This window comes from Polypterus senegalus, chromosome 13 (genome assembly GCF_016835505.1).
Source record: "Polypterus senegalus isolate Bchr_013 chromosome 13, ASM1683550v1, whole genome shotgun sequence".
In the NCBI taxonomy this organism is placed as follows: domain Eukaryota; kingdom Metazoa; phylum Chordata; class Cladistia; order Polypteriformes; family Polypteridae; genus Polypterus; species Polypterus senegalus.
The window spans coordinates 49,696,754-49,724,700 of record NC_053166.1 but is presented as its reverse complement, the minus strand read 5'-3'; the positions used below and the strand labels follow the sequence as shown (position 1 = coordinate 49,724,700).

The 27,947-nt window shown below is 37.1% G+C and overlaps 1 protein-coding gene across 2 annotated transcripts in view; it reads right to left on the bottom strand.

Moving 5' to 3' along the window:
• LOC120542793 (gamma-aminobutyric acid receptor subunit beta-2) overlaps window positions 1–27,947 on the bottom strand; it is a 317,891-nt gene that overhangs the window by 288,437 nt on the left and 1,507 nt on the right. For both annotated transcript variants that reach the window (XM_039775446.1, XM_039775447.1), the window contains exon 3: window positions 27,822–27,889. In XM_039775446.1, coding sequence (XP_039631380.1) covers window positions 27,822–27,889 — 68 coding nt within the window. The remainder of the gene's footprint in view (window positions 1–27,821; window positions 27,890–27,947) is intronic.

The window sequence follows — 27,947 nt, the reverse complement described above, 5'->3', positions numbered from 1 at the left end:
TCAATATGCAGTGTGAATAGCTGGAACATCATAGCACAGTGGGCATCAAAGCTTTGCGTGTGTCAGAAGTGGAAAGATACTTTCATTTCATTGTTCACAGGAACATTGCAGATGCAATGGTGTTCATGACCAATGCCTGTTGTCCCTCAATATTTAATGAATCACTCTGGGATGTTGGTTAGCCTGAAAATCAGACATTACTCCAGAGATGCTTGTAAAAAGACTGAGCAGTTGATAGGAATTTTAAAGTCAAAACTACACTTATTTAGCCAATGCTTTTGTCCAGAAAAATGTATAAATCATCAAAAGTGTAGAAGCACAGATTTACTACTGAAATACTAATAAATAATTTATTTATGGTTACAAAGAGAGTTAGCAGTGGAAATGATTCCTACTGCCTGTGATGTCCCATCCATCTCAGCATTTAATCCAAGCTCAATATTGGCCTATATCTGGTCTATTGTAGAATCGGAACAGATTGTTCAAATTCCACTGATGGTATTTGGTTTACAGAACAAAAGAAAACAATAGTGCAGCTATTACTTTGTCAACTTACTGCTCATCTCCTCCCAATGGAACGAGTCATCAGAGTGACTGGCACATTTGACGAGATGGCTACTGATCGGTCAACACCAGACCATCCTAACTTTACCCTAGTAGTTGTGGATTTCAGATTTATTTATGTTATAGAATGTTCATAAAAAAGAAATTGCTCAGTTGGCCTAGTCATAAAAATGACCATTTTGCTTGTTATAAGAAGTCATGGTCACACCAGAGGCTTACTTTCTTCTAAATTAATTCTCTCTTAATGTTTGTTTTTAATATTTTGCTTTTTGTCCTGCTTGTTGCAACTGTACAGCACTTCGGTCAGTTGTAATGCTGTGTTTTTAAGCGCTCAACAAATAAATATGGTATGGTATGGTAAATTGCTACAACCTAGGTTGAGATTTCCTCTCTTCCATTGACAATTGGCCATATTTCAATTCTAATGTTAGTATGACTTTATATTGGTAAGTTTTTGGTAAGTATTGTTATATCTATTTTTTACTAGCTGCGGTGGGCTGGCACCCTGCCTGCGGTTTGTTTCCTGCCTTGCGCCCTGTGTTGGCTGGGATTGGCTCCAGCAGATCCCCGTGACCCTGTAGTTAGGATATAGCAGGTTGGATAATGGATGGATGGATATTTTACTAGCCAAAGTACCCAGAATTGTTTTGTCACATTTGTATGATAGGTATGGTAAGAAAGCAAATATTTAGCTTTTTTAAATGTTGAACTTTTTTGCCAATGCTGGCTGAAATGCGAGTGTAGAATCTATCATTTACACTGTCTTATGGATAATGATCCATTTCTCTGCTCTCATGAATCGAGAATCTGATAGAGACCTGCGCACACAGATCAAGGCTGGCATGGCTGCCAAAGGTGTAACTGCTAAATACTGAATTTAAGGGGTGAATACTTTCAATTATACAATCAACTATTTTGTGTTTTATTTAAGAAATTAATTTAGAAAACTTTGCAGAAGTCAGTTTTCATTTTGACAGTAAAGAGACTTTTTCTGTTGATTGTTGTCGAAACATCAAATGAAATGCGCTGTAATTCAATATTATATAATAATAACATGTTAAAACTTACAAGGGGGTGTACTTTTTATTGGTAAAGTATCTTCCTAACCTAATCTTGGCGGCACAGAAAGCCTACCCAAGCTGAGTTTGACATAATGGAATAATTATGACTAGAGATGAAGCCTGCCCATCACTGGGTGCTCTCCCACAGACACACACACACTTACCCTCCCTCAACTGTGTGCCAGTCCAAAAAACTCAAAAAACAATTCTCACAAAAAAGCAACCAGCAAATGGTAGAAGATTTGCATAAATATCTACAATCAAGAAAAAAATTAAAATTACTAGCGCAGTCCTTAGTCATTCTCTTTCTACCATATTCTGAGCAGTGACTTGGTATGCACTAAAAACTAGTTGGTTTATTAAGGTTTATCTCTACTTTAATTACTAATGATATTTAAGAGTACTGTATAATGAAATTGGCTTTTACAAAAACATATGGTTTTGCTTTGATAAAAAATTAGTGTCATCAGTTCAATTTAGAGTTTTTGTCACGTGTGCACAGTGCATCTGAAATTCCTGTCTGCATATTTGTCCACAAAGATCAGGCCACATTGTTCGTGTCTGGCAGCCTAAGTCTCACTCTGTTGGTTATGTAACATTATAAAACAACAGTGGCAAACAAAACATCTGACTTTAACTTTACATACCATTTCATGAATTTGATTGTTAAACTTCATTTTAAATGTGTCTTCGCAACTTTACAACTTGCTGAAATGAGTGTTTTGGAGATTAAAAAGTTTTTTGAGAGGTTGAAAGAAAGGGTTTGGAAACACTATACACCTATGTTGTGTTTGTATATTACTCAGAAAAGGTTCTAGTTGAAAATAAATGGGGAATGAATTGTCTTCCAAATTACTTAGTAAGAAAATGCTGTACTTGTGGTCTTAGATGAGATCCCACTCAGCACAAACGTTTGTGTGTAATGATAAAATTGTCCTCCTGTTAGCACCAGCACTCTCCTGCTTCCTGAATTGTAGTCCCCACATAGACACTTGATTTTAGGTAGCCCTCTTCATTACAACCCCCAATACACCATATAGGTCATATTTTAAGTGGGACCAATAGGCAGCATGGTGGCAGTGAGTAGCGCTGCTGCCTTGCAGTAAGGAGCCCCGGGTTCTCTTTCCAGGTCCTCCCTGCATGGAGTTTGCATGTTCTCCCCATGTCTGCGTGGGTTTCCTCCGGGTGCTCTGGATTCCTCCCATAGTCCAAAGACATGCAGGTTACGTGCATTGGGTATCCTAAATTGTCCCAAGTGTGTGCTTGGTGTGGGTGTGTGTATGTTTTCTGCAGTGCGCTGGTGCCCTGTGTTGGCTGAGATTGCCTCCAGCAGAACCCCGAGACCCTGTGTTAGGATGTAGTGGGTTGGATAATGACTGACTGACTGACCAATGGTAATGCATATGGAAAATACCATGAAAATGAGTTTTTGCATTTTGGAGAGCAAACAAGCAGACAAACACATTCTCGTTTCATTTATAAACTATAAATGTACGATGTGTGACAATTTAATTCCTGGAATGGCCGCATAGTGCCACCCGTGAATTCACATGAATATTCATGTTTGAACTAATATGTGCGTAAATTGTAAGCTGATAGAGCCAGTTGTTAGTTAGCTATTGGGAAGGTAATAGATATCTGCGTGTAAGCTTTGGTGTAAAAATGGGTGATCGAAATTTAGAGCAACATACGAGTATTAATATTAAAGTTTGTGTCAAAATCGGCAAATGCGCTAGTGAAACATTACAAATGTTGCAAGTGGCATCTGGTAAAGATGCTATGAAAAAGTCAAGTTTGTTTGAGTGGCATTAGAGGTTCAAAGATGGGAGAGAAGATCTGATGGATGACCCCAGAAGCGGTCAGCCAAAAACAACAATGATGGACGTTAATATTGAAAATGAGTTCCAGGCCTGTTTCCAGAAATGGGAACACCGTTTAAGGCAGTGTATAGATGCTCAAGGGGAGTACTCTGAAGGTGACAGTAGCCACTAGAGTGCAGTTCTACATGTATATTTTTTAAAGGTGCATTCCAGGAATTAAATTGTCACGCCTCGTATGCAAATGTAACTATTTTTTTTATTCTAAGCTGTAAATTTGTGTAAGAACCTTTCCATAGGGAAGTGTGCCATACTGCAATAAAACTAATTGAGCTAAACTGCCACCATAGCAGCTTACCGGTCATAGCTCTAGGCACCACACCACAGTGCTTGGAACTACTTGTGAAGACTTTACTTTAGAATTTAAGTGTGCAGATGAACTCTGAACTCTGAACTAGTGAGAACACCCATCCACCTTTGCAATATCAAAACCACTTAATCCAGTTTAGGGTTGTGGGATTGGAGTCCACTTCAGTAGCTACAGACAATGAAGATGGCAGTAATATTACTGAACCTACAAAAGACCTGTTTCCCTCTTATTTCATCTTGTAGGCAATGCTCCCTGATAATTACTCACAATAAAGTAATCACAAACGTAAAGAATCTAACTCTTCCAAGTATTAAAAAATGAGCTCCTTAAAACTGAAAATGACAAGCTTGTAATAACAAAAGGGGTTATTAGGGTAATTATTTAGGACTAATTTGCATTTACCATTGCTATAATTTTCACAGACTACAGTTCCTAATATTTAAAATACATGTAAAAAAGTCTTTTGTTGACAGAAACAGTATTGCAGAAGAATACAGTGTGACAATATGTGTCCTGAATTGGGATTTATAAGTGACATCCTCATCTAAAGCAGCCATTCGGTGACATGTGCTGTCTTGCATTCCCTGTACATATTTTGATTTGTTATGCATAAGGTGCAGACAAAGCAAACATAAAATTAAGTTTTCCTAGGAAAAAAAATAAATGTTCTTTGCATAGATGACCAGACCAATTCTCCTAGGCAAGAACCTATACATCAATCATAATTTCTTTTCATTGGAATCCTAAAAAAGACCTGCTTAGGACCATAGAAACTTAGAGATTAACTGGAAGCCACTGCCAGGCTTTGTTGCTGTAAAACGGTAAATCTGTAAATAATTAGATCCTCTTTATCCCAACTCTCCTGCTAACAGAGTATGTATGAAAAGCTCAAATTATGCTCTGTATTCCAAAGGTGCCACATGGTACAGCTACAAAAACAAGGTCATGCTTATTTTATGCAAAGTCCCAGACTACTCTGATGCTCTTATCGCTTGAAACATTCCAGTATGTGAGAACATTCATAAGTGTTTTATAATTAGGCTCTTTTACATTTGCATTATCAATTACTCAATGTATAATATTTTATGCTGTTACTGTGCTAAAAATTAGCATTTGTGAAGTGGATCAGCTTCCTAGTACCAGGTTTGCAGTTTGCATCCCAGCATGCAATACATGAGCAACTTGCTTTTTTCTATGCAGTACATGTGCTTGGCCTGTAATGTGCTGCATAATAATGTGGAGTGACAGCCTGGCTCAAAGAGTCCCATAACAGGAAAAGTTTTGTTCTTTAGGAGCAGCCAGCTGTGCTTGATTATAGGCACAATGCCAGCATGTGTTGTTCCGTTATTCTCACCCCTTTGTCTTTTCATCAGATCACATGTCAATGGCTTCTCAGATCATTTAGTTTGCTGAAAGTCATGCAGTGAGTCCTAAAGGTCTTACTGTTAAGACATCTTTGTACAGAATTATCCTTTTCAACAGGCAAAATCTTCAGATATATTTGCCCCAGAGCTACTGTATATAATGCTCAACTTTTTTTCTTATTGGGTGAGAGAACGTAGAGCCATGTCAGCATGTATCTGCCTTCAGAGGCACAGATGATGCTTTAAGTGCTGTTGACAGAAAGCAGATCCAGGATATTTTTGCATTATTAACGTACGTGTTTTACAAAATTATTTAGAGACATCATCTGTATTATGTGTACACATGAAACATCTAGTACCGCTGTTAATAAAGTTTCTATCATAGAGACCTGGGGATTCTGTGAAAATAGAACCTCCACTACACATAAAATAAACAGTCATGGAAAAAACAAACGAGGTTACAAAATCTTTTGCTGTCACATTAGTTCAAAAGGCTCCTATTTGTCACCTTAAGAACAGAATACTGCTGCCCACTGAGCCAGCTACCAAAACAAATGTTGAGTAGGAGACCTGGAAGGATTGGCGACAACCTTTAGCTGTGCCACAGAGTAAAAAGAGTTCTGAAACATCACATGTGCAAATGGAGCTTTATTATGAAAACGACTAATTCCCAGCTGTGACCAGATTTGAAGAGTCATTTCAAGCAGAGCACACACAAGAAAAAAAATACTATATAAGTAAAAGGTGAAGAATTACAGACATGAATAGCTCTATTCCAAAACGTTAAAAGCTTATTTTGCTAGTTTTAAGAACATGACCATTGAACTACCCATGTCTGTACCACCAGCCGTTAATGATTCCTTGGTCACTGCCCTGACCTTTATACAATAAAATCACTTGCAAAGTCATTGCTTGAGATGCCATCCTCAAATGTAGCACTAGTCAGATGGCTACTTTGTTCATGGACATCCTTAAAGTTCCTCTGTTGCAGCCTTTAGCTCCTTTCTGCCATAACAAATCCACAATTATGCCAGTATGTAATAATCACATGAATTATTATATAATGATATGCTTTGATATGCTGGTGATAGCACCCATTTAATCTAGTATCCCTGCCAGGCTGAACCCATTATTTGTTGTAACAAGTTCATGGAGGAAGACATTTTCCATTCCCTACATGCTGATTTCTCACTCTTAGCATCCACACATTGATCACTAAGCTCTTTTTGAAAGAACTGTTACTTTTTATCTTCATTATGTTTTATCCAGTGCCTCTGAAAACAAGATATAACGTCCTTCAGAGATCTGAACAAAAATCACATAAAATAAATATGAGCTTCTGTTCCAGAGTAAATCACAGATAACCTAAAAATTGAGGGACTTCAGAAGCGTCACACTTGGTTGATTTGTACAGGCTTTCTTACTGATTAATCACTGCAACGTTATTAAATAATTTAATTACAACATGCAAAATGAACTTTTTATATATTCTCTATATGGTTTCCTGCTGAGTATCCAAAGCTCTACACCTGCTTACAGGATAACTGTTTACCAACTGCTGTGCAATCAGTAGAAGTAAAAGAAAAGTGAAATGACTTTAATAATTAGAGGTCTTTTCCATGCTGATAGCCATAATAAAATCATGTATATGAGATAATTATTCATTTTAATAAAGTACACAATACATTCATCTATTTAATATTATATCAACCCCTGAAAGCACTTTTGTAAATCTGTTAGGTCTGTACAATACATGCTTCTAATCATTTTACCTAAACTTATCATCTAATATGCGTATACTATATACAGTGTCGGGCCCAAGTTTTAGAACGCCTCAGTTTTTCCATTTTTTCTTCAAATCTATTTAGTTGAAATGCAATGAATGACCTAAAATAATGAAAAGATAGACCATAAACTGTCAGAAATTTAAATTTAAAGTATAGGTTAGCAAAAACTGAAAAGAGAAACTACAGAATATTATAAATGGGCTTTCTTCAGGGAACAGCCAATAGTTCAACCTACAGATGTTCTTTAGCAATTGAAGTAAATTAAGCCTTGCAAGTTGAAGCAAACAATTTGCACAGGTGTCCCAACTTATATTGATTACTTTAAAACCCTCTGTCTGTCTTAAAGCAGAGTTGGAACGTACTGTGTTGCTACACCCTCTGAAGTACAACTTGGACAATATTACACTGTACAATGTTGTAAATTCCAGTGAGAATGGCAAGTAAACAGCAATTAACAAATGAATTGAGACAGAACAGTATTACCCTTAGGAGTGCAGGCTTTTCATTTAGAGAAATTGCAATAAAAAATCAAAGTGTCAGTGAGTTCACTGGTGTCCCGTATAATCCAAAGGCAATTGGAATCTGGAAGAAACTCTAATAGAACAAGGTCTGGCAGACCCAAAGTCACAACCCAATCAGAAGACAAGTTTCTGAGGGGCACCAGCTTGCATGATAGGCGCCTCACAGCACAACAGCTTCAAGCAGAGCTTAACAGTGGTTGAAAAAAGCAATTCTCAGTTTCTACTGTGAAAAGGAGCCTTTGTCAAGTCTGCAGTAGTCCACAGATGGTATTTCAAGACCCTGTTTTGTCCTTTAAGCAATGGCTTTCTTACTGCCACTCACCCTGTGAAACCTGCAGCACAAAGTCTTTTCTTCACAGTAGAAACTGAGAATTGCTTTTTTCGGCCACTGTTAAGTGCTGCTTGAAGCTTTTGTGCGGTGAGGCACCTATCACAAGCTGATGCCCCACAGAAACTTGCCTTCTGATTGGGTTGTGCCTTTGGGTCTGCCAGATCTTGTTCTATTAGAGTTTCTTCCAGATTCCAATTGCCTTTGGATTGTGTAGGACACTGTACTCACTGACACTTTGATTATTTTTTTGCAATCTCTCTGAATGAAAAGCTTTTCTTACTTTTATCACTGGAATATTGTCCAAGTAGTACTTCAGAGGGTGTAGTAACACAGTCGGTTCCAATTCTGCTTTAAGACAGACAGAGGGGTTTTTTTTTTTTTATTTATTTATTTATTTATTAATTTTATTACAATCAATACATAGCAATCAAGTTTTACAAAAAAAAAGAATTATGCTAAGAACAGATCGATCCCCACCCTTGAGAGAGAGAGCAAGCCAAACGTGTAAAATTTAAGGCTTTTAAAAATACCTAAATCAACAAATTCTCTGTGCTTTATAAATCATTTCAAAATATTACTGATTAGATCCTGCCATGTTTTGAAAAAGTCTGCACAGATCCTCTAACTGAGTATTTGATTTTTCCAATTTTAAATAATATAACACATCAGTTTCCCACTGACTTAAAGAGGAGAGTTTGGGTTCTTCCAGTTTATCAGAATAAGTCTGCGTGCCAACAGTGTAGTGAATGCAATCACAGTTTGTTTGTCTTTCTCCACTTTAAGACCCTCTGGAAGAACCCCAAACACAGCTGTTAATGGGTTAGGAGGGATTGTGAGTCCAAGACTGTCTGAGAGGTAATTAAAATTTTTGTCCAGAATAATGTTAATTTGGAGCAGGCCCAGAACATGTGACCTAGTGAGGCTGGGGCTTGGTTGCAACGTTCGCAGGTTGGATCATGCCCTGGAAACATTTTGGAGAGTTTTAGTCGAGACAGATGTGCTCGATATATAATTTTGAGTTGTATAATTGTATGCTTTGCGCATATGGAGCTTGAGTGAATTCTCTGCATTGCTACTTTCCACTCCTTTTCTGATATATTAATTGAGAGGTCATTTTCCCAGTGTCCTCTTGGATCTTTGAAAGGAAGGGATTGTAAAAGGATTTTATATATTGTAGAGATGGAGTCTAACTCCTTGAAATTGAGCAATAATTTTTCCAGCGTGGATGAGGGTGCAAGATGAGGAAAATCTGGAAGGTTCTGTTTAACAAAGTTCCTGATTTGAAGATAGTGAAAGAAATTTGTAGCTGGAATGTTAAATTTGGAACGTAATTGTTCATAGGATGCAAAGACGTTGTCTATATAAAGGTCTCTAAGCAAGTTAATTCCAAATTTTTCCAGATATTAAAAACTGCATATGTTTGTGAGGGTTGAAAGAGGTGGTTCTTTTGCAGGGGTGCCACAGAAAGAAGCTTCTCCGTCTTAAAATGCTTTCTACATTGGTTCCAGATTCTAAGTGAGTGGAGCACAATTGGGTTATTAGTGTATTGCCGATAACGTGTGTTTATTGGAGCACAAAGCAAGGAATACAAAGAAGTACTGCAGGATTTTACTTCTATTGCGGTCCATGCCTGTGTATGTTCTTCTATTTGTGTCCAGGTTCTTATCGACTGTATATTTGCCGCCCAGTAATAAAACTGGAAGTTAGGTAGAGCCATGCCGCCTTCTGCCTTTTGTCTTTGTAGGGTCGCTCTTTTGATGCGTGGATGTTTAGAATTCCAAATAAATGAGGTTATTGTTGAATCTAATTGCTTAAAGAACGATTTATTAATGTATATTGGTATGTTTTGAAATAAAAAAAGGAGCTTAGGAAGAATATTCATCTTAACAGTGTTAATTCTTCCAGCTAGTGTGAGATGAAGGGTTGACCATCTATGCAAGTCTTGTTTAATTTTTTCCATACAGACGACGAAATTTTTTGATAAAGAGCTTTATGTTTACTTGTGATGTTTACCCCGAGGTATTTAAACTGTTCTGCAATGATAAAAGGAAGGGTGTCTAATCTAATATTATATGCTTGAATTCACGGAAAGAGTACACTTTTATTCAGATTAATTCTGAGACCAGAGAGCTTTTGAAATTCTGTGAGTGCTGCTAAGACTGCAGGCACAGAATTTTCTGGGTCCGATATATACAGTACCATGTCATCTGCATTTAATGAGATTTTCTGTTCCAGTCCTTCTCTGCTAATCCCCTTTATCTGATCAGTATTTCGACAATGTATTGCCAGTGGTTCAATGGCAATTGCAAACAACAGTGGTGACAAAGGGCATCCTTGTCTTGTGCCACGTTCTAGTTTAAAGTAGTCTGAGCAAATGTTATTGATGCAAACTGAAGCTTCTGGGTTAGTATACAGTAATTTAATCCATGCACAAATGTTCGGGCCAAACCCAAACTTCTCCAAAATAGTAAAAAGGTATTTCCATTCAATCATAGGGGTTTTAAGTAATCAACACAAGTTGGGACAGCTGTGCAAATTTACACTTCTTGCAATTTACTGCTTACCTTTTCACCATTTTACATCATTCGTTGCATTTCAACTGATTAAATTTGAAGAAAAACTAGAAAAAATGAGGGGTTCTAAATCTTTTGACTGTTAGTGTATACTGTATATGTAGCTACATTGATCTCTCTATTTGTGTTCTTTTACAGTTCTTCAAAGATACTTTTCAAAGAAAACAGAAGAAGGTGGTGTAGAGCAAGGGCTGCTTCTTGGCACTAAAGAGCCCAGGGTTTGTGTCTCTTTAGAGGACTTTATCTTCATTCTGTACTCTCACTTGTGGGACGGCTTAGCTATTAGCTAAACATGCGGTCTTGATGGACTGATTGGTTTCCTCTTGTTTGTCAAATTTCTTTTGTTCTGATGTTCTAAGCTAAGCTCATTCTCAGCCTGGGGTCACATATTCCACTGTGTCTTAATGACTGACTATCTTTTTGATCTCTGCCTTCCTTAATGGCAGCTTTTTCTCACCCACTCTTACCTTTTCTCCTTTTATCTGCCCTGGATTTGTTCACTGCTTCCCCTTCTATATATGTTACCTACTTTTTCCTTTCAGTTGCACGCCTGAAGAAGGCTATATAGCTGAAACATTGTGTATATATATACATGTACATATACATACAGTAATAATACAAGTATGCATATTCATTGGATTTATTCACTTACAGTGTGAGATGTTTACCACAACCAGGATGAATGAAGTTTCGTATGGGTTCATAATCCTTCCAGACAACTAAGGTCTTGAGATGTGGATTATGATTCTGGTTAATTCATTACCTTCCTGTAATGTAAAAGTACATGGTTTTCAACTGCTCAGGAGTAGGACTGTGTTGTCCATTTAAAGCAATCAGACATGCCTCTGTAAGAAGTAAACAGGGCTCGGGGGTGCACGAACACTACAAGCTACTAAGGGGAGTTCCAGCATGGTGTTTCAGTAGCCAGAATGGGACATCTCTGATGGTGGAATTGATTCCAGGAGTGGGCTAAAGGTGACTCTGAGACAGAGCTCAAAGCCACCACAAATCAAAACCTAATGAGGCTACATGAGGAGAGTGTGGGCAAAAACTCAATAATGAGAAGGAGGAATTCCTGCCATTGTCATAAGGTACAGACAGAGAGAAAGAGAAGGAAAAAATTAGAAATTGTTTTTAAAAGAGAGAATGATTTTGTGTAGTCCTTGAGGTTTACGTAAATAGCCACTCATCTGATTGACAAGGCAAGTTGAAAACTACAGAAGGGGCCTTATTCTTTTTTAACTTAATTAATAATTTCTCACTCTTCAATGTGCATTATTGTCATACTTTAAATTCTTATAGTTACTTCTCCAGGTCAGAGATGCCATGAAGGCATTCTCCATTTAATTTTTTTCAAAATATATACACTTTACACTGTATGTATTTTGGGTATTTGTCATTAATTTAAATCATTTTGTAGAGTTATTGTTTCACTTTGGCATTAAAAAGTCTTTTTCTGTTGATCAATGTCAAAAAATTCAATGTTGTTTAAGATGTTAAAATAATTCAATTTTGTTTAAAAATTAAATGTGAAAACTTGCAAATGCGTGAATGGCTTTTATTAAATAACAGGAATGTTTGAAAGTGCACCTTTTCATTTTGTTATTTTGTTCAATGTCTGAATATTACTTAACTGGTAACGGCATGCACTTGACTTGAGCATTCATAATTTTCATTCTCTTTTTCTGTACATTTAGAAAATGTTTGCTCAGAGGTTGATGTGCTTGCTAATTCCTGAGCAGCTCTTCTTTTCTCCACTCTAGCTACCCGCTTCTTCTCTTCTTCCATAAGCATCTTTTCACATTAAAACTGATTAAGTCAGTGTTTATGTTGGAATTACTTAGTTTGTTTTCCTTAATTTTTCACTTAAGCCTGAATTTAAGCCTTCAATCTGCCTCAAGAATGATTTAAGATATGAAGAGGTAGGGGAAGTGACGGTGAAGGTGGTAGAGATGAGAACGGCACCTGTACGCATGTGCCGCACGGCCGCCCTGCTGGCCACTACCGAGACTTGATTCTACAATAAAATAAAATAAAGAAAGGAATAACCTTGGAGATCAATCATTACCTCGAAAGCGGATAGTAGATGTCACATAGTATATGTGTACAAAATTTCAGGTCAATATTTCAAATGGTTTGTGAGCTACAGGTGATTTAAAATCCAGGACAGACACAGTTGCGTATGATATATAAAGATTGCTATGTAGCTACAATATAATGAAATATTTGTGATAGATCTTCTATTTTTATACATCTAGGAAAACACAGGCACCTTGTCAATGTATTCCATGTTTATATAAAATATTACAAAATTAACTATTCCTTATAAGCCTATTGCTTGCTATTTTTAATTTCAGACGTACTGACTAAATTGCATTTTATCTGATTTACCACCTTTCAGTGAGAGTATGATAGCATATTACTGTTGTAAGCATAAAAGACAACACATCAAAGCAACAAGGTACCGTAAGAAGTGAAGTGCTTCTGAGAGTCAATCTATCCAGGATAGGGCTGTGGATTTGCAGAGTGCATGCATGAAGATAATAAATAGAAAACCTTTCTGAATCAATTCATGAGCCCCATGTCTTTTGTTGCACTATCTTCTTTTTAACTATACACCTACCACATACCTCTTTTTAAAGCATTAAAAATAAAACTGGTAACAAAAAATATGTCACACATTGATGATATATGTACGTGTTCAAGATAAAAGTATAATCCCCTAGCATACACTGTAAAATTTCATATGCTGAAATTAAATAAAAAGTGAAATACCTAATAAATTAAATTTTTTTCCACAAAACTGAAGACATTGATGGTCATTCATTTTAACAGAGTTGTGCTCTAAAGACAATTGTAAAGCTTGAATGTAAAGAGTTAAGAATAAGATAAAACACTAATCAAGCAAAAGTGGACCATCACCTTCAGTGCATGGTGATATGATTTGCCTAGAGAATGCAGATATATCTGATGAGAGAAAAGACAGAAAGACAACACCTGAAGATCAATAATTCAATGGAATGGACTAGTCAGAAATAGAAAACAAGAGAAGCCAATGGTCATAACCAACAAGAAGAAAAAGAGCAATAATTGAAATTAAAATAAAACAAAGCCAAAGGTATCCACTAATTTGCTTAATCACTTATTATTAAGACATTGATTTATTTTAAAAGAAGGGAATCCCGAACTTCAATGCTTTGTGCTGTGTGCTGCTATCTTAAATAGGCTTTTCCACCAACAGTTGTTGAACCTATAAACTGTATGATGCCACCCATTCATGTAAACAAAATGGCAGTATGAATAATAAAATGGGTAAAACTGAAAAAAACACATCTAATACTCATATACTTCTAGGTTACTAAACCCTAAAAAATACTTGTATTGATGTTAAAAACACTTACAAGGCATCAGTAAAATGGTTATTCATCTCACCTGTGCAGTGGGGCATATCAAGATCCTTTGATATGCTGGCACAATAACCATATATACTCACATATACGTCAGGTCTTGAAACCCAAAAAATCGATCATAAAATCAGACCCTGACTTATACACCCGTTCAAAAATATGACACTTAATTTTTGTTTACATCTTCTTGCCTCCTCCAATCTCGCACCAGTTTCTTAGACACATTGAATTTTGTTGCAGCAGTGCAGTTACCAATTTCTTTCACCACTTCAGCGCCTTTTAATTTAAAACCAGCTTCATATTTTCTTCTGATCAAATGCTCCTTCGTAGATAAGGGATGCTTTTACGATAAAGGTGTATTAGGGTGTGAGATACTAAAAACGCAAAACAGTGCAAATATCACTTTGGAATAGTTTGGGTATTACCTTGTGGTCACGTAGGCACAATACATTGAAAAAAAAGGCAGTGTGCTCCGTGGTTACTCTCTCAGGAGGGCGTTAACATATCATAATCTCTTGTACCAATAGTGTGAGTTCTCCACATTTGACTTATACAACTGACATTATAAAATACCGGGAATTATATATCAATGAACTTAAATGTGACTATATACGGTACTTGCGAATATGATGCATTCACAGGTCCTATGCTTATGTATACATTATCAAAAAAGTATGTTACACTTAAGTGCTATTTCTAATTGTTCTAAAGTGAAGTTATTTCAGTAGACCATGACAGATCAATAACATTTTACTAACACTTTGTACTGTAAGTGTTATTACAAGCAAAAGATGCTGGTCATGTTACATAGCAGTTATGAGTTATACATACATTTTTGTAGTACTGAAGCTAAAGTGTTACAAATAAATTATTTTGAACCAAAAATAACAATATTTCATAGAAGTTTTTAAACAAAAAAAAATAATGATCCTAGACTCAGGCTTGTATTCATATTACATGGAAGTTGTAGTTTGAGTCTACTGCCCTTGATTCCTGCCTGCATTAGAAGTTGATTAAGTTGATTAATGGTGTGCAAATTACACAATCAAACTGACTGGCTTTTGCTGGCTACCCTTTTAAAAGATATAATTTAGATGCAATTGTTTCTCAAGCTTTTGGTCATGGCTTATGCAAATTAATATGAGAGATTATTAATATAGCTGTTGCTGTATTTTACACATCTATTGTGTTATGGCAAATGGTCTGAAAAGTCCTAATAGTAAGCAGTCAGGCTAGTTGATCGTTTAAAAATTGTTTACTGCTGTTCTTGTTCACCATCCAGGTATCTCCATCGTGACTTTGACTTCACCAAGGTTACAATTTTTGTTCTATTTTTGCTTCCTTTATCAGATTTTCTAAGCAAAAACAAAAACTGTATTTGGAAAAGTGCTGCTTCATGCTTTCCATTCAGCTCATCATTGAGACATTCAAAGACGTAACGCAAAATAAGCAGCCTACTGCTTTCACCAGCAAAGATGACCTGAAATATCTTTATTAATATACTGACATGCACTGAAAGGTACAGTAGATTTTAACAATCCAACAAAATGAGTAGGCCAAAAACCCTAATGAGATGTAGGAAGAGGGGAAGGACAACAATCACATGCTGTTTAGTGGATGTTGAACATCTCAATGTACATTTGTAATAGCTTATTACTGTGTGCTTTTCAATTAAATTCCAAATTGAACTGTTCATTGGATTTATGGCGAGATAAACCGCAGATTGTATCATCCAAAAATGGTTGTAATTTTAAATATAAGATTATAAAAGCAGGGTGCTGGTGTTGCTGGCTCTCAGCTCCAAGAAATAAGAATCAAATCAAAGCCCTGTTACTGTGTCTATCGAGTTTGCATTTTCTCCCATTATCCATGTGGATTTCTCCCCTGTGACTCTGATTCTTATTCCACTTCTTAAAAACATACTAGAAAAGTGGATTATTTCAAAACACGAATAATCTTGACATAACCTGTGTTTGTGGAGTGCTCTATAACACTAGACTTGAAATAATTAGCAGAATTCAGACAACACTTGGGCTTAGTTTACATATGTATAGTAATGACTGCTAAGATGGAAAGACTGAGGCACACACCATCAGTTGCGTTTATTTAACATTAAAAGATCGTATTCTGAGAAGTTGCCCCTTTCCTCTGTTATAGCCACGGGAAATGCCTTGTAAAATAACAGACACTAACTGACTACTAGTAACAGCTATTCTTGTGCTGCTCCTTATGACTCGCCCATTGCTAGCAATCATCTTCCTCTGTCAAGTGCTGTCTCTTTGTGCAATCCACTCAAGACTGCTTTATTCTGTTTATCCAATGCTCAAAGAGTATTTTCAGGTTTTATGGAATGCAGCTTAGTGCACCCAAGTGATAAATAATCTCTTAATTTAGGGTATTTGACTTGCATTATCCTTAATTCTGCATAGACTGTTAAAGAAGATGATTTCCTGTAAATGGCTAAACTGGGGCAATTAGTTGCTTGAACATAGCCATGACACCATAATGCAAGCAGGGTGATGTAGTGGATAATGCATTGGAACTTAAACCACAGGTTGCCTGTTTAGTACCCACCTGTGGATCCCTATGTGACGCCAATTAAGTTGCTTAACCAGCCAATGCTCAAAATATAAACATGTTATAAAATGTATGTATCTCGTAAGATTTGGGTGCGTTGACAGACTTATTTAATATTTTAAGAGTTTGAACATATCATTTGAAGATATCATATTTTTCTCATTAAAGGATTGTGTAACAATGGTTTATATTCAAAATAACAATGAAAATAGAATGTAAGTACATGCTGTGATGGATCCAGGCTTCAACAAACCCCAAACCCCCAACACATTCACACAAAGAGTCCCGGGTTCAAATAATGGTGTGTTTATTACTTACAATTCCTCAGACAATTTAACACAAGCACAAAGCACAAGTCTCTCTCTACAATTCCTCTCACCACTGCACTACCCTCTTCCAGTCGAGTGTTGCTCCACATCCTCCCAGCTCTGAATCACCTGGATAAGGGAGTGTGGCCAGGGCCACTGCCCAATGGAAGTACTTCCAAGTCATATGAAAGTCCCATAAATTAGGGAGTGTATCTCCTAACAGCACCTCCTTGCTGCACCCATAGTCATCAGCAGGGCTGTGTTGCCAGACTACATTTCCCATGAGCTCAGTGAAGTTTAAGGACAAAACATCAATACTGTTTAAGGACGGAAGTTACGGGTTAATCTGATTAGCGTTTATTGTGAATGGTATTCACATCTCTCATGGCATAAACTTTACATCTAAAATACCATGCTTACTTCAACACACAGCTACCTAACAGTTTAACTACTGTGTTTTTAATTTTTTTTTTTTAAACTGTACATATACTGTTTTATACACCCACATGTATGAAATCTCCATCCTAAAACTGCTGTGCTGTACATTGCCATCACAGTTTTTTGATGCTCCACAATTCAAGCAATGTCAGTGATGCAAGAAAAACTGAAAATGACGCAACTCTGAGAACTTGAATGATTTTAATGAACTGTTTAGTGAAAGCAATTGAATGGTATAATATGGTTGGTTGTGCTAAATCAATGGTTAACTGTAATCATATTTCTTCTTCTTCTGGATGCTCCCATTAGGGGTCGCCACAGCGGATCATCTTCTTTCATATCTTTCTGTCCTCTGTATCTTGTTCAGTTACACCCATCACCTGCATGTCCTCTTTCACCACATCTATAAACTTACTCTTAGGCTTTCCTCTTTTCCCCTTCCCTGGCAGCTCTATCCTTAGCATCCTTCTATCCATATACCCAAAATCTCTCCTCTGCACATGTCCAAACCAACACAATCTCGCCTCTCTGACTTTGTCTCCCAACCATCCAACCTGAGCTGACCCTCTAATGTACTCATTTCTAATCCTATCCATCCTTGTCACACCCAATGCAGATATTAACATCTTTAACTCTGCTACCTCCATTTCTGTTTCCTGGTCAGTGCCACCGTCTCCAACCCATATAACATAGCTGGTCTCACTACCGTCTTGTAGTCCTTCTCTTGCACTCATGCTGGTACCTGTCTGTTACAATACATGTAGTCATATTTCTTAATTGTAATCACATTTCTTAAATATAGCATCTTTAAAGAAGTATCCAATAGAGAGTAAAAAATAAACATTGATGTCCACACTGCAGGTGCAAGCAACTGATGTAAGAGTGAGTTTCTAGCCATGCATGACTGATGGTGTTTCAACAACTTGTATTTAGTATTTGTTTTGCTATTGGACATATAAAAAAAGAAAATATGCAGGTTGAAGTGATTGCTCTGAAGGTAAATTTGATATAGTAAATTAATCAGTAATGGAGGTTACAAAGAATGCTTCTCTTTTAAGCCTGATGACTGCAAAAATGTATCAATGTTTTTTAAACAGGAATTTAAAAAAAATGTTTACAGCATGCCCTCCTCCAGATATCTCAGTGAAAAAAGAACGTTCCAGGTAAAGAATAAGTGTCCAAATCTAAATTAAATTTGTCCACAGAGAGTCAGCCTTTATCATTAAAGCAAACATATGGACATATAGGCAGAAAGGATAAACAACAATTGGTGCTTATGCATTTTACATGAACCTGCCAAAACCTGGAAGCAGACAGTTGGATTGAAAACCATTCTTGTAAGTCACTTTGGAAAAAGATGTTAAGATGTGCTTCCTTAGGGCTTCATGCACAAGACTGTGTTTCCATTTAAAAATGGCTTTTCTATATGAAAATGATCTCTGTTCACACTAGCATTTTTACATCATTAATGAAGGAATTTCCTTACACACTAAAACAACCGTAAACACCTGTAATGTAGATGCTTGCCTACATTGGACCTGTGAATATTGGTGCAAAAATCCTTGAAGGGAAGATAAGGCCACCAGCCATGGGATTAATTGCAAAACTTTAGCGATTGGTAAATTATTTGCCTTATGTGCACATAAATAAAATTCAAAATATACAAAACTCACTAGGGAATACAACAAATGCTAAGGAAAACAACTCTCCTTTTCTGTTGGACTATGCTTTTTCTTCATTTAGGAAATGAGCCATTGTAATGAGCAGGATCCAAACATGGAATGGCTTGGAAAGCTCTGTGTCCTGTCATTCACATTGCAATGCCTAGCTGGCGTTTTCAGAGGTATACAGCTCTAGAATATATTTTCCAGTCTCCATTTTTGGGGTTAAAAATGCTAGGGTAGTGTGAACTAATGCTGAAATGGAGTCTGTATTTTTAAACCAAAATGTGGTAGTGTGCACACAGCCTAAGATAGAGTGCGAACTAATGAGAGATGGTCAGCACTGTAATAGGGCTTTGGAAAAGGAATACCTCTGGGGGAGCTGGCCATGTAGCCTGATGTCAACGACTGATAATAGTCCATGTAAGTGGGTGTTTGAAAAAGTTACTAGGGGGAGGTAGTCATTTTCCAAGAAAGTTTAAGAAAATTGGAAACAAGAAACTTTGAAATATGAGGGCAGCATGGGGCTGCTACTCTGGAGCAAGTCCATTTTGAAGGTCCCTTATCACAAGAAACATATGCAGCATCTTTCTTTAACCCTTAACTACTCGCATAATTTCTCATGTCATATGTACTTGTGCGGTGTACTTATGCAACAGTGCTAAAATGGCTATTTGTGTGCATGCTGTGAGGTTGTAATATAAAATATTGAGATCATATTAAATTGAACATGTTTTTAATGTAACTTAATACCATATTACTGAATAGTATAATACAGTCTATGTCTATTTGAAAATAAACCTGATCCACTTCTCCAGTGCTCATTTGTCACCAGTCACACTTTCATCCCCTGCAGGATTTGCACATGTATCACATTTCACTTCAGCTGTTGAAGGTTCTTTGCAGACAAAGTCATTGCAACAAGAACATCTCATCATTGTCATACATACCAAATGTATCAAATGCACCATATGAAACTTGCGACTGTGCATCCCCTCATTAAACCGGCTGGTGGCACACTGGATGGAAATCATTGCAACACTGTGCTTATACTGAATCAAGCTGAGGATTGATGGTTGATGCTGCCAGTAGTTTCAAGTAAAAGAACGTTGGACAAATATAACAGAGATTGGTGTACAAAATACACTAGTGTGAGTAGCTAAGGGTTAACCATGTAATACTCCTAATCCCCCTTTTTACCCACTATACAATACATTTGGCATGTGCGTATGGGTTAAAGCACCAAAAGCAGAAAGCAGAGTTAAAAAATCATACGCACGACTGGAAGTCTATCTTAGCCTAGTGACTAAGAAGCTGAATTTTGACAATTTATAAACAAGAACCAAGAAGGTGTAGAAAATAGATACATGGGTGGATCGCGTTCACTATGGCATATCCTTAACACAATGCAGAATTATATATACCAGTTGAACAACACAGTGCCAATTCATATTTCCCAGTCAATTCACTATTAAATCACAAAGACTTACATAAATTGCAGAGCAAAATACTGCACTATTGGCATGTTGATGCACCTCCCATGTTTGGTGCTCATAATCTTTTGTTGCTAGTGGAGAGTTCCACTCTTAATCAGTACTTTTCTTTAAAGTCTTCATTCTATGCCACATTACAGTAGATCTCATTTCACACTTCATTATCTTATTTTTGCACTTGGCATTTCCACTGGGCCAGTGTTTCAAAGTTTCTTGTTCTCATGTCTGCCCTCAAAAGTCACCACACTTAATAATAAAGGGACTCTCTGAAGCAGCAGTGTGAAGTCTCATCTAGCAATATTTCAGCTTTGAGATCTCATGTAAAAAACAGGAGGTAAACAGATGAAGTATTCCCAAAAGAACAAAGTGGAACTCGGTGCCCAGTCTCTACTGGCATTTGCCACTCTTCTGCTTTAGCATCTTAGAAATGAACCGCTTAGCCTACTGAATGTTAAGAATCTTGAATTTTCTTAACAGAATTACACAGAATTTTGAGAAGTTTACTTCATGTTGAGATCGCTACAGATAATGTTTTCTTCAAGGAGTTCAACCTGACAGTGCTGTGTTTCAACTGAGCTTGTCACTATGTTCCTTGAGCAGTGCTGGTTCTTTCTGAAGCACATTGTTTTATTTTATTTATATTATACACATGCTTCATGGAGAATCGCCTCATAAGGCATTTTTAAACATTGGAAAGCCTTTATCAGACTGTCTTAATCCAGTTCAGATCTTCAGGATCTTGAATTTATCCTGGTAGCATCATATTCATGGCAGAAACCAACATTGTCAATCACAGTAGTCAATCACAGGGCACACCAGCACCACCCACACTTACTCATATGGGACCATTTTACAGTTATTAGATATGCTCACACACATCTTGAGATGTGAGACGAAATACAATGTTCTTGGAGAAATAAATACATTTACCAGGAAACCATGCAAACATCACACAACAGTACCTACAGTAAAAAGATATATTAAATACATAATACTGTAAATTACTCAGAAAAATTTTGAATTCTACAGAAGAAATTATTAATTCATAGTATCAAAGACTAGATTAACAGGTTGACATACTGTTAGCATAATAGAAGAGCATGGTAGAAGAACATAATAGATGAAGCAGTAGTATGCACTGCTGCCTGGGTTTCATATCTCACGTCTGGGTTATTTTCTATGAGGAATTGGCACATTCTCCCCATGTCTGGGTGGAAATTCTAAGACATGTAGGTTAGGTTAATCAATAATTCCAAATTGGCCCTAAGTGAATGTGAGTCTTGGGTTTGTGTAAGTGGATTCTATAGTATACGGGCACCCTGTCCAGGGGAGGTTCCTGGCTTGTGCCCGATGCTGCCATTATGGACTCTGGCCTCTTGCGATGGTCTTCAAGATTGAGAGACTTTAAGAATAGTATGTAAAGTTGTGTTATTTTGATACAATAGAATCAGGGTCAGTATGGCTGTTACCAAAGATTTAAAGTATACAATATACATTTAGGTCGACCTGCTGGTAAAACTATATAATAGCTTTCATTAATAAGGTATAAACAAACATTATATAATGCTTCTCAAATTATTAGCTCCTGTACTTTTGTATAATTGTAAACATTATTAAATGTTGGTGCACATAAATTGGTAATACTTCATAATAATTTTCATTAGTAAGTTGTTAACATACATTATATAATACTTCTTTTCATTTTCACAAGCCAGTTAATCATTAGATGTACATCTGATCTTTTTGCAGTGTCCACTCTAAAGTTTACTTATTATAAATGTTCATAAGGGTCTATCAATTAAAATAATGAAAGCTATTATAAGTTGTTGCCAGCCCAATTAAGCAAGAATGTCAGACCAAATCAGAAGGTTTCCAAAACACCATTTAGTACCCCTCTTGTCTTCCACTGTGTAAATAAATTTCTAATATAGGGCATGACCCTCTTTTTGGTACACAATTGCCTACTCACAAATGCACAACTTCACTTTACTCATTTCTAGATTGCACAGCTTTTTTCAGTCCTTAAATCTACACAGCATTATTACTTAGCCTCTTCAGTCTTCATAATTCTCATCATCTCAGACTAACTCCCTCAGTGCTCAACAGCAATCGACATCCACTCATTCCCAGCATCTGATCTCAGGTCACCTTCTTGTACTTCACTGATTTGTACAATTTGCATTAAGAAATCTTTTTTTTCTGAGGTACAAAAGGTAATTGTAAAGTCCTCGCTTTTTTATTATGTATGACGTCATGGTTGTGTCATTTCCCCAGTGACCATAAGATGCTTGTTTCAATATTTGTTCAAGAAAAAGTATTTTATATGTTGTAATATCATGACCAGAAGTTTATGCTTAGCTGTAGTTGCTATAAGCATGCTTCCACTCAATGTCTTACATCCCATGAACGTTTATTTTAACATTCTGTGGACCATGTCAGGTTTTGATTGACAAGAATATGAAGACTCCTAAAATGGAATGAAGGGTCTAAAATGTATCAAGCTGTCACTTTTCCTTGATTTCCTTGAGGATTTTAGGTTTAGCTTTATCATTTCTCCTTTTCCAAATTCAAATCAATTGATCAGGTCCTGGATGCAGAAAGGATCTCACTATGAGTAAAATATGAATTTGTCATTAAATGCAGGTTGATGCTCACTCATCTGTTCACTACAGTGACACCAATTAACTTATCTTAGGACTCTGAAAGATTGCAGACACAATACATAAAATGTCCCAGCCCTGACACCCTAAATTGTATACAGCTAAACATCCAAAAAAAGCTAGGGGTAACCCGTCTGAAAGAGGTTTGTCATCCTTCTGCTCATAAATTCAGTAGCATCAATCATTACAATACAGACATGACAAAATGATGAAACACAAAAGTAACAAACATGGGTTTGCTAAGGAGTTCTCTTAGAAAATCCAGTCACTAAGGGAGGTCTGTCCGTTTGGAGTCCACGTAAAATCAGGGGTACCCTTAACAGACCTCACTGATGCATCTGTCCAAAGGCAACACAGATATTGCAGATATTGCAATAGTTTGTAGTCCATGTACAGAGTCATTTTTGATCACACACATTAGATTCTGAAGTTGGTAAGATAATAAGTAACTCATTCTTGAATGTCTATCTTAATGCCTTATCCCACCTCTAGGCATTCATTTTGATGAAGCTCAGGCACTGGACTTTAAAACAAAACATTTTTCAGTTCTTGTATTTATATCATGATGATAGCCTCACCTAAACTTCTAGACTCCAATTATAAAAAAATATTGCCCTCTATCTCTACACCATTACCATACCTAGGGGTTGTGTTCAATAATATATGAAAATATATAAAATACATTTTACTTCTTTTTACTGTAACCTCTCTGGGATCAGGTCACTGATAAGAGATCTATAGGATACTGAAGGTACGTCAGATCTCAGTTACTAAATAAGTGTCACAAGTCTGGTGAAGTCTTTAATGATGGTGTCGTGATAACAGTATGGAGCACTTAAGTTAAGGAGCACTTTCCTTCTTGTGAATTATCACTAAACAGACATGTGTGGCACATTCCCAGAGAGGTCACTAATTAGAAAGTTCCACAGTAGCCAAATCCAGCAGTTTAGATCAGGAGCCCTTTGCCCTGCATATCAATCACAGAGTATTTATAGGCCTAGTTGAGTCTTTAATAATAGACATCAATGACATCTAGCTGCAGTAGTCAGTTAAGGAGTGCGCTCTTCACAAAGTCAATTGGCATGTAAAGAAGTCTAGCAAACGTCTGTTCAGGTAACTAATAAGAGTGCTACACAACAGTTAGATACAACAGGTCACACAGAGAGCACTCTAGCCTTCAGGACAATTTTAAGTAGATGTGTGTACTGCAGGCCCAGTCAGGTCAATAATAACAGAGCTCCATGGCAACTAGGAACTATGGGCCAAGTAAAGGAGCATTCTCCCCGCCGGCCAATGACTAAATAGACTCATGTGGTAGAAGCCCAGTCAGGACGTTAATAAGAATGCTTCACGACAGCTAGGTGCAGCAGTTTAGGTATAGGGCAATTTCTCCTCTAGGCCATCCCGAATAGAGCTATTCTGCATAAGCCTGGTCAGATCACTAATTAGGACAACACCATAGAAAATGGGCGTACTGGATTAGGTAATGAGGCGCTGTTTTCTTTAGGACAAAATCTAATTATACAATGTGCTGTGCAGAGAAAAACAAAAGTTGAAGTTAAGTTCTGACCTTCTACAATGTGAGAGATGCTGGTGTGTGGGTGGTGCTTCTCATAACCTTTACATCTCTATTAAGGTCTTACACTTAGTCGTGTGTGTTATCGACTTGTGATAAGAAAACAATAAGAAAATGGTTTTGAAACAAAGATTGAAAGATAGGAAAGTAATAAAAGGAAACTGTACCTTTAATTTTTTTTCTTAATAATACATTTTAGGAGCTAGAAGAATGAACATTACAGAAGGAAATGCAAAGGAGTTGTTCCACAATGCCTATCATCTTGTCACAAAAAACATACTAACTAATTTCATGGATTTAACAAATTAACATGGCTTCTAATCACCTGCAAAATTTCATAAGAAACTTTGATTTCTGTGGTTTCTAATCACCCCAACAATTTCATAGGAAACTTTGATTTCTATACCCTGAGCCTAGTTGGCAGATCAAGCTTTGTTTAGCTGCTCTTTTCAAAGTCTATAAACATCGAACTTCTGCATTTTCTTTTTTCTGTAACCTCTTTAACTTGCATCCAGCACACCAAAGTATTAACATTTTTTGTGCTTTATTGTTTATATGACATGTGCAAAGGTTCTACACATCTGGTGCAGTTCTGAATTTGCAACGGGGACTTCAATAAAGCAGCGGCCTAACAAGGTGAACTTTTTCTCACATAAGACACACACAGAGTTTGTGAGGCCACTTGTATAAGAAGCCTGAGGACAATTGTTTAAGTGAAGCCTGAAACTCTTTTAGTTTTGTACATGTAGTGTATAACTCACAGTTCTCTTCATTATGACAGTTTTCTTTGCTTGCTGTTTTATTGGAAGGTTACAAATTTTCAAAATAAAAAGCACGAGTTGTTTTGTCTTTGAGCAACAAAAGTTCATGTTATAAATGTTGTATTCAGTATTTATAAGAACAAAGTCATTCATTTTGAAAACCACTTAGCCTTGAACAAGGTTGCAATTGGAGGTCCTGGAGCCTATCCCGGCTAGAATAGGGCGCACAGCAGGAACAAACCCCAGATAGGGCACCAGCCCATCTTATAAGAATAAAGTGATTTTGAAAATTAACAAATGGATGCAGTGGGAAGTAACCAGAAAAACCATTCCTTTTTAATGGAACATCCACACCCAAATTCAGAAAGCAATGCAAAAGAGAGCAGATGAGCTTACTACAGCAAATATTAAAGCAGCACACATGAAATTATAAGAATTGGAATAAATATATTAACAGTTATATAAACAAGCAATTAAACCGACACGCTAAATGTACCTTTGATTGTGGAAATATAAACAAAGACTTGGAACTGTTTGTAATTAAAGTACATTGGACTGCTCTCCAATATGCCTGCCTGTTTAATCGTTTGCTTATATAATTGTTCACATATTTCTTCCATTCTCAGCATTTTATGTGTTCTACTTTAATATTTAGTAATAAGCTCCCTTTTGCTTTATTTTTTCACATTGAAAAGTTTCAGTAACATTGCCAAGAAATATGTAAAAGAGACCCTAATCCCAGTTACAGGCTAAATCAGCTAGAATCTTGAAACAATGATGGAGACGGCACCTGTCCCAAACCCTAATGAATAGAAATACACTTACAATTTGCTAAAGTGCTGGACTTCACCTGAATTCAAACCTTCTGGATTATGGGGTGATAATTATGCTATTTTGATTCTAGTCAAACCTAATTTCCTTAAATTCTGACACAGCAGTGCAAACCATAACCATATGATCCAGACAGATCACAGTAAGCATGCATAAGTAAAAAATGAAAGCAAGTTAAAAGTCATAGGAAATTAACATTTCACCACTAGAATCGTGTAAGTCACTGTGCAGGTGTTTAGCAATACTCTGTTGTATGGATACCATTTTTTCCAAGGGTTTTGTGGTATATTTCCAGAAAATAACATTTGTAGTTCCTGATTTATAGCAGATTAATTACTTATCATTTGGGGGTCATGATTATTTATTCAGTAAGGAATTGCCTTGTCTTTAAAATGCCTATAATAACCTGTAAAGAGTGTTCGATTCTGTCAGTAGGCACACAGAGCTGTAGGTGTACTTCTCTTTAAACAGCACTAGGGGATGCCCTTGCATGAAGCATAATTTCTGTGTTTTTCTCGGTAGCACAGCCGAAGTATTAGCTTAACTCGACTACGTCTGTCCATGTAGCAGTTGAGAGGTGATGCTGGGAATAAATCAGCACGCCGGATATGGTCCGTGGCTCATAACCCAGATCAAATACTGAGGCACTCGTCTTCTGTTTCACTTGAAATTAAACACCTGCAACATCATTCCTCTGGAATGCTTTCATTTTGTTTTTTTCCCCTTGGATTAGGTAAGCAATAAAGGGATCTGGACTATCAAGACCCTACGGGAAAGCGATACGTCAGTGAACGACCATCGTTTTAGGAGTTGCAAAATTAAATGCGTGATACAGTGAGAGTGAAAGATGGACAGTGAGAGATCAAGCGTGTGTATGTGAGAGTGACAGTGTGGGCGTGTGAAAGAGAAAGTAGGCGTGCATATGTGCGCGTGTGAAAGCATGTATGCTATTTTGTGTCTGTGGGTGCTCGCGTGTGTTTGGAGAGGCTGATCGCGTGTGGGGCACATCTGCCCACATTTTCGCGAGTGGCATGAGGTAGCAGAATGAGAGACACCGCTGAGTGCGTGCATACTTGTCATCCATTGGGTACGCATACGCGTGAATTAGACACAATGTTTGAGCGCAGTCCGTTGTCTGCGTGGAGGAAGGCACGTGTGAGTGGTAACATGCAGCAGGTGTGAGACGTGCAAGTTGTCTTACATTACATCTCATTATCATTTAAACCCTTTTTGAAGCGCTCGCCTTAAACTGGAGTAATATACAATAAAAATTGACAGAGTGATCGAGTTTCTGTTAGCGTCATAGAGAGGTTTTTGTGAGAAGTAATCAGTCTTTTATGTGCATATCTGTTCGATTTTTGAAGAGTTGTATAATGTGATGTCAGAATGTCAAAAAAGACAGCATGAGTCAAACCGTAGCATTTACTTCTAATTCAACTTGTCAAGCCTGGGACGGGACGCGCGCTTGTGTAGCCGCTGAGGTGACCAAAAACACAACGTGCGGAAGTGAGGCGAAAGCTTTACGTCCAATACAACATTAAAAAAAAAAAAAGCAAAGATAAATCCATACTCAGGACAAACAGACTTGGGAAACGTGTGGCCGGATCACCCCCTCCCGCCCCTGCCACCCCCCACCACCTCATTTCTAACCATACAGAAAAGAGACCGGCAGTCAGTGACACTCTTCCGGGAATCTTATGAAATGATAATTGGGTACTCACCATATTGACTTCTGAAACCATGTCTATACTGGCAATGTCTATGTTCATGCCAACAGCCACCGGGGGACCTGTAATCCAACAAAATTGTCTGGTATGTGATCTTTTCAATAACTCAGGTCTGACTTT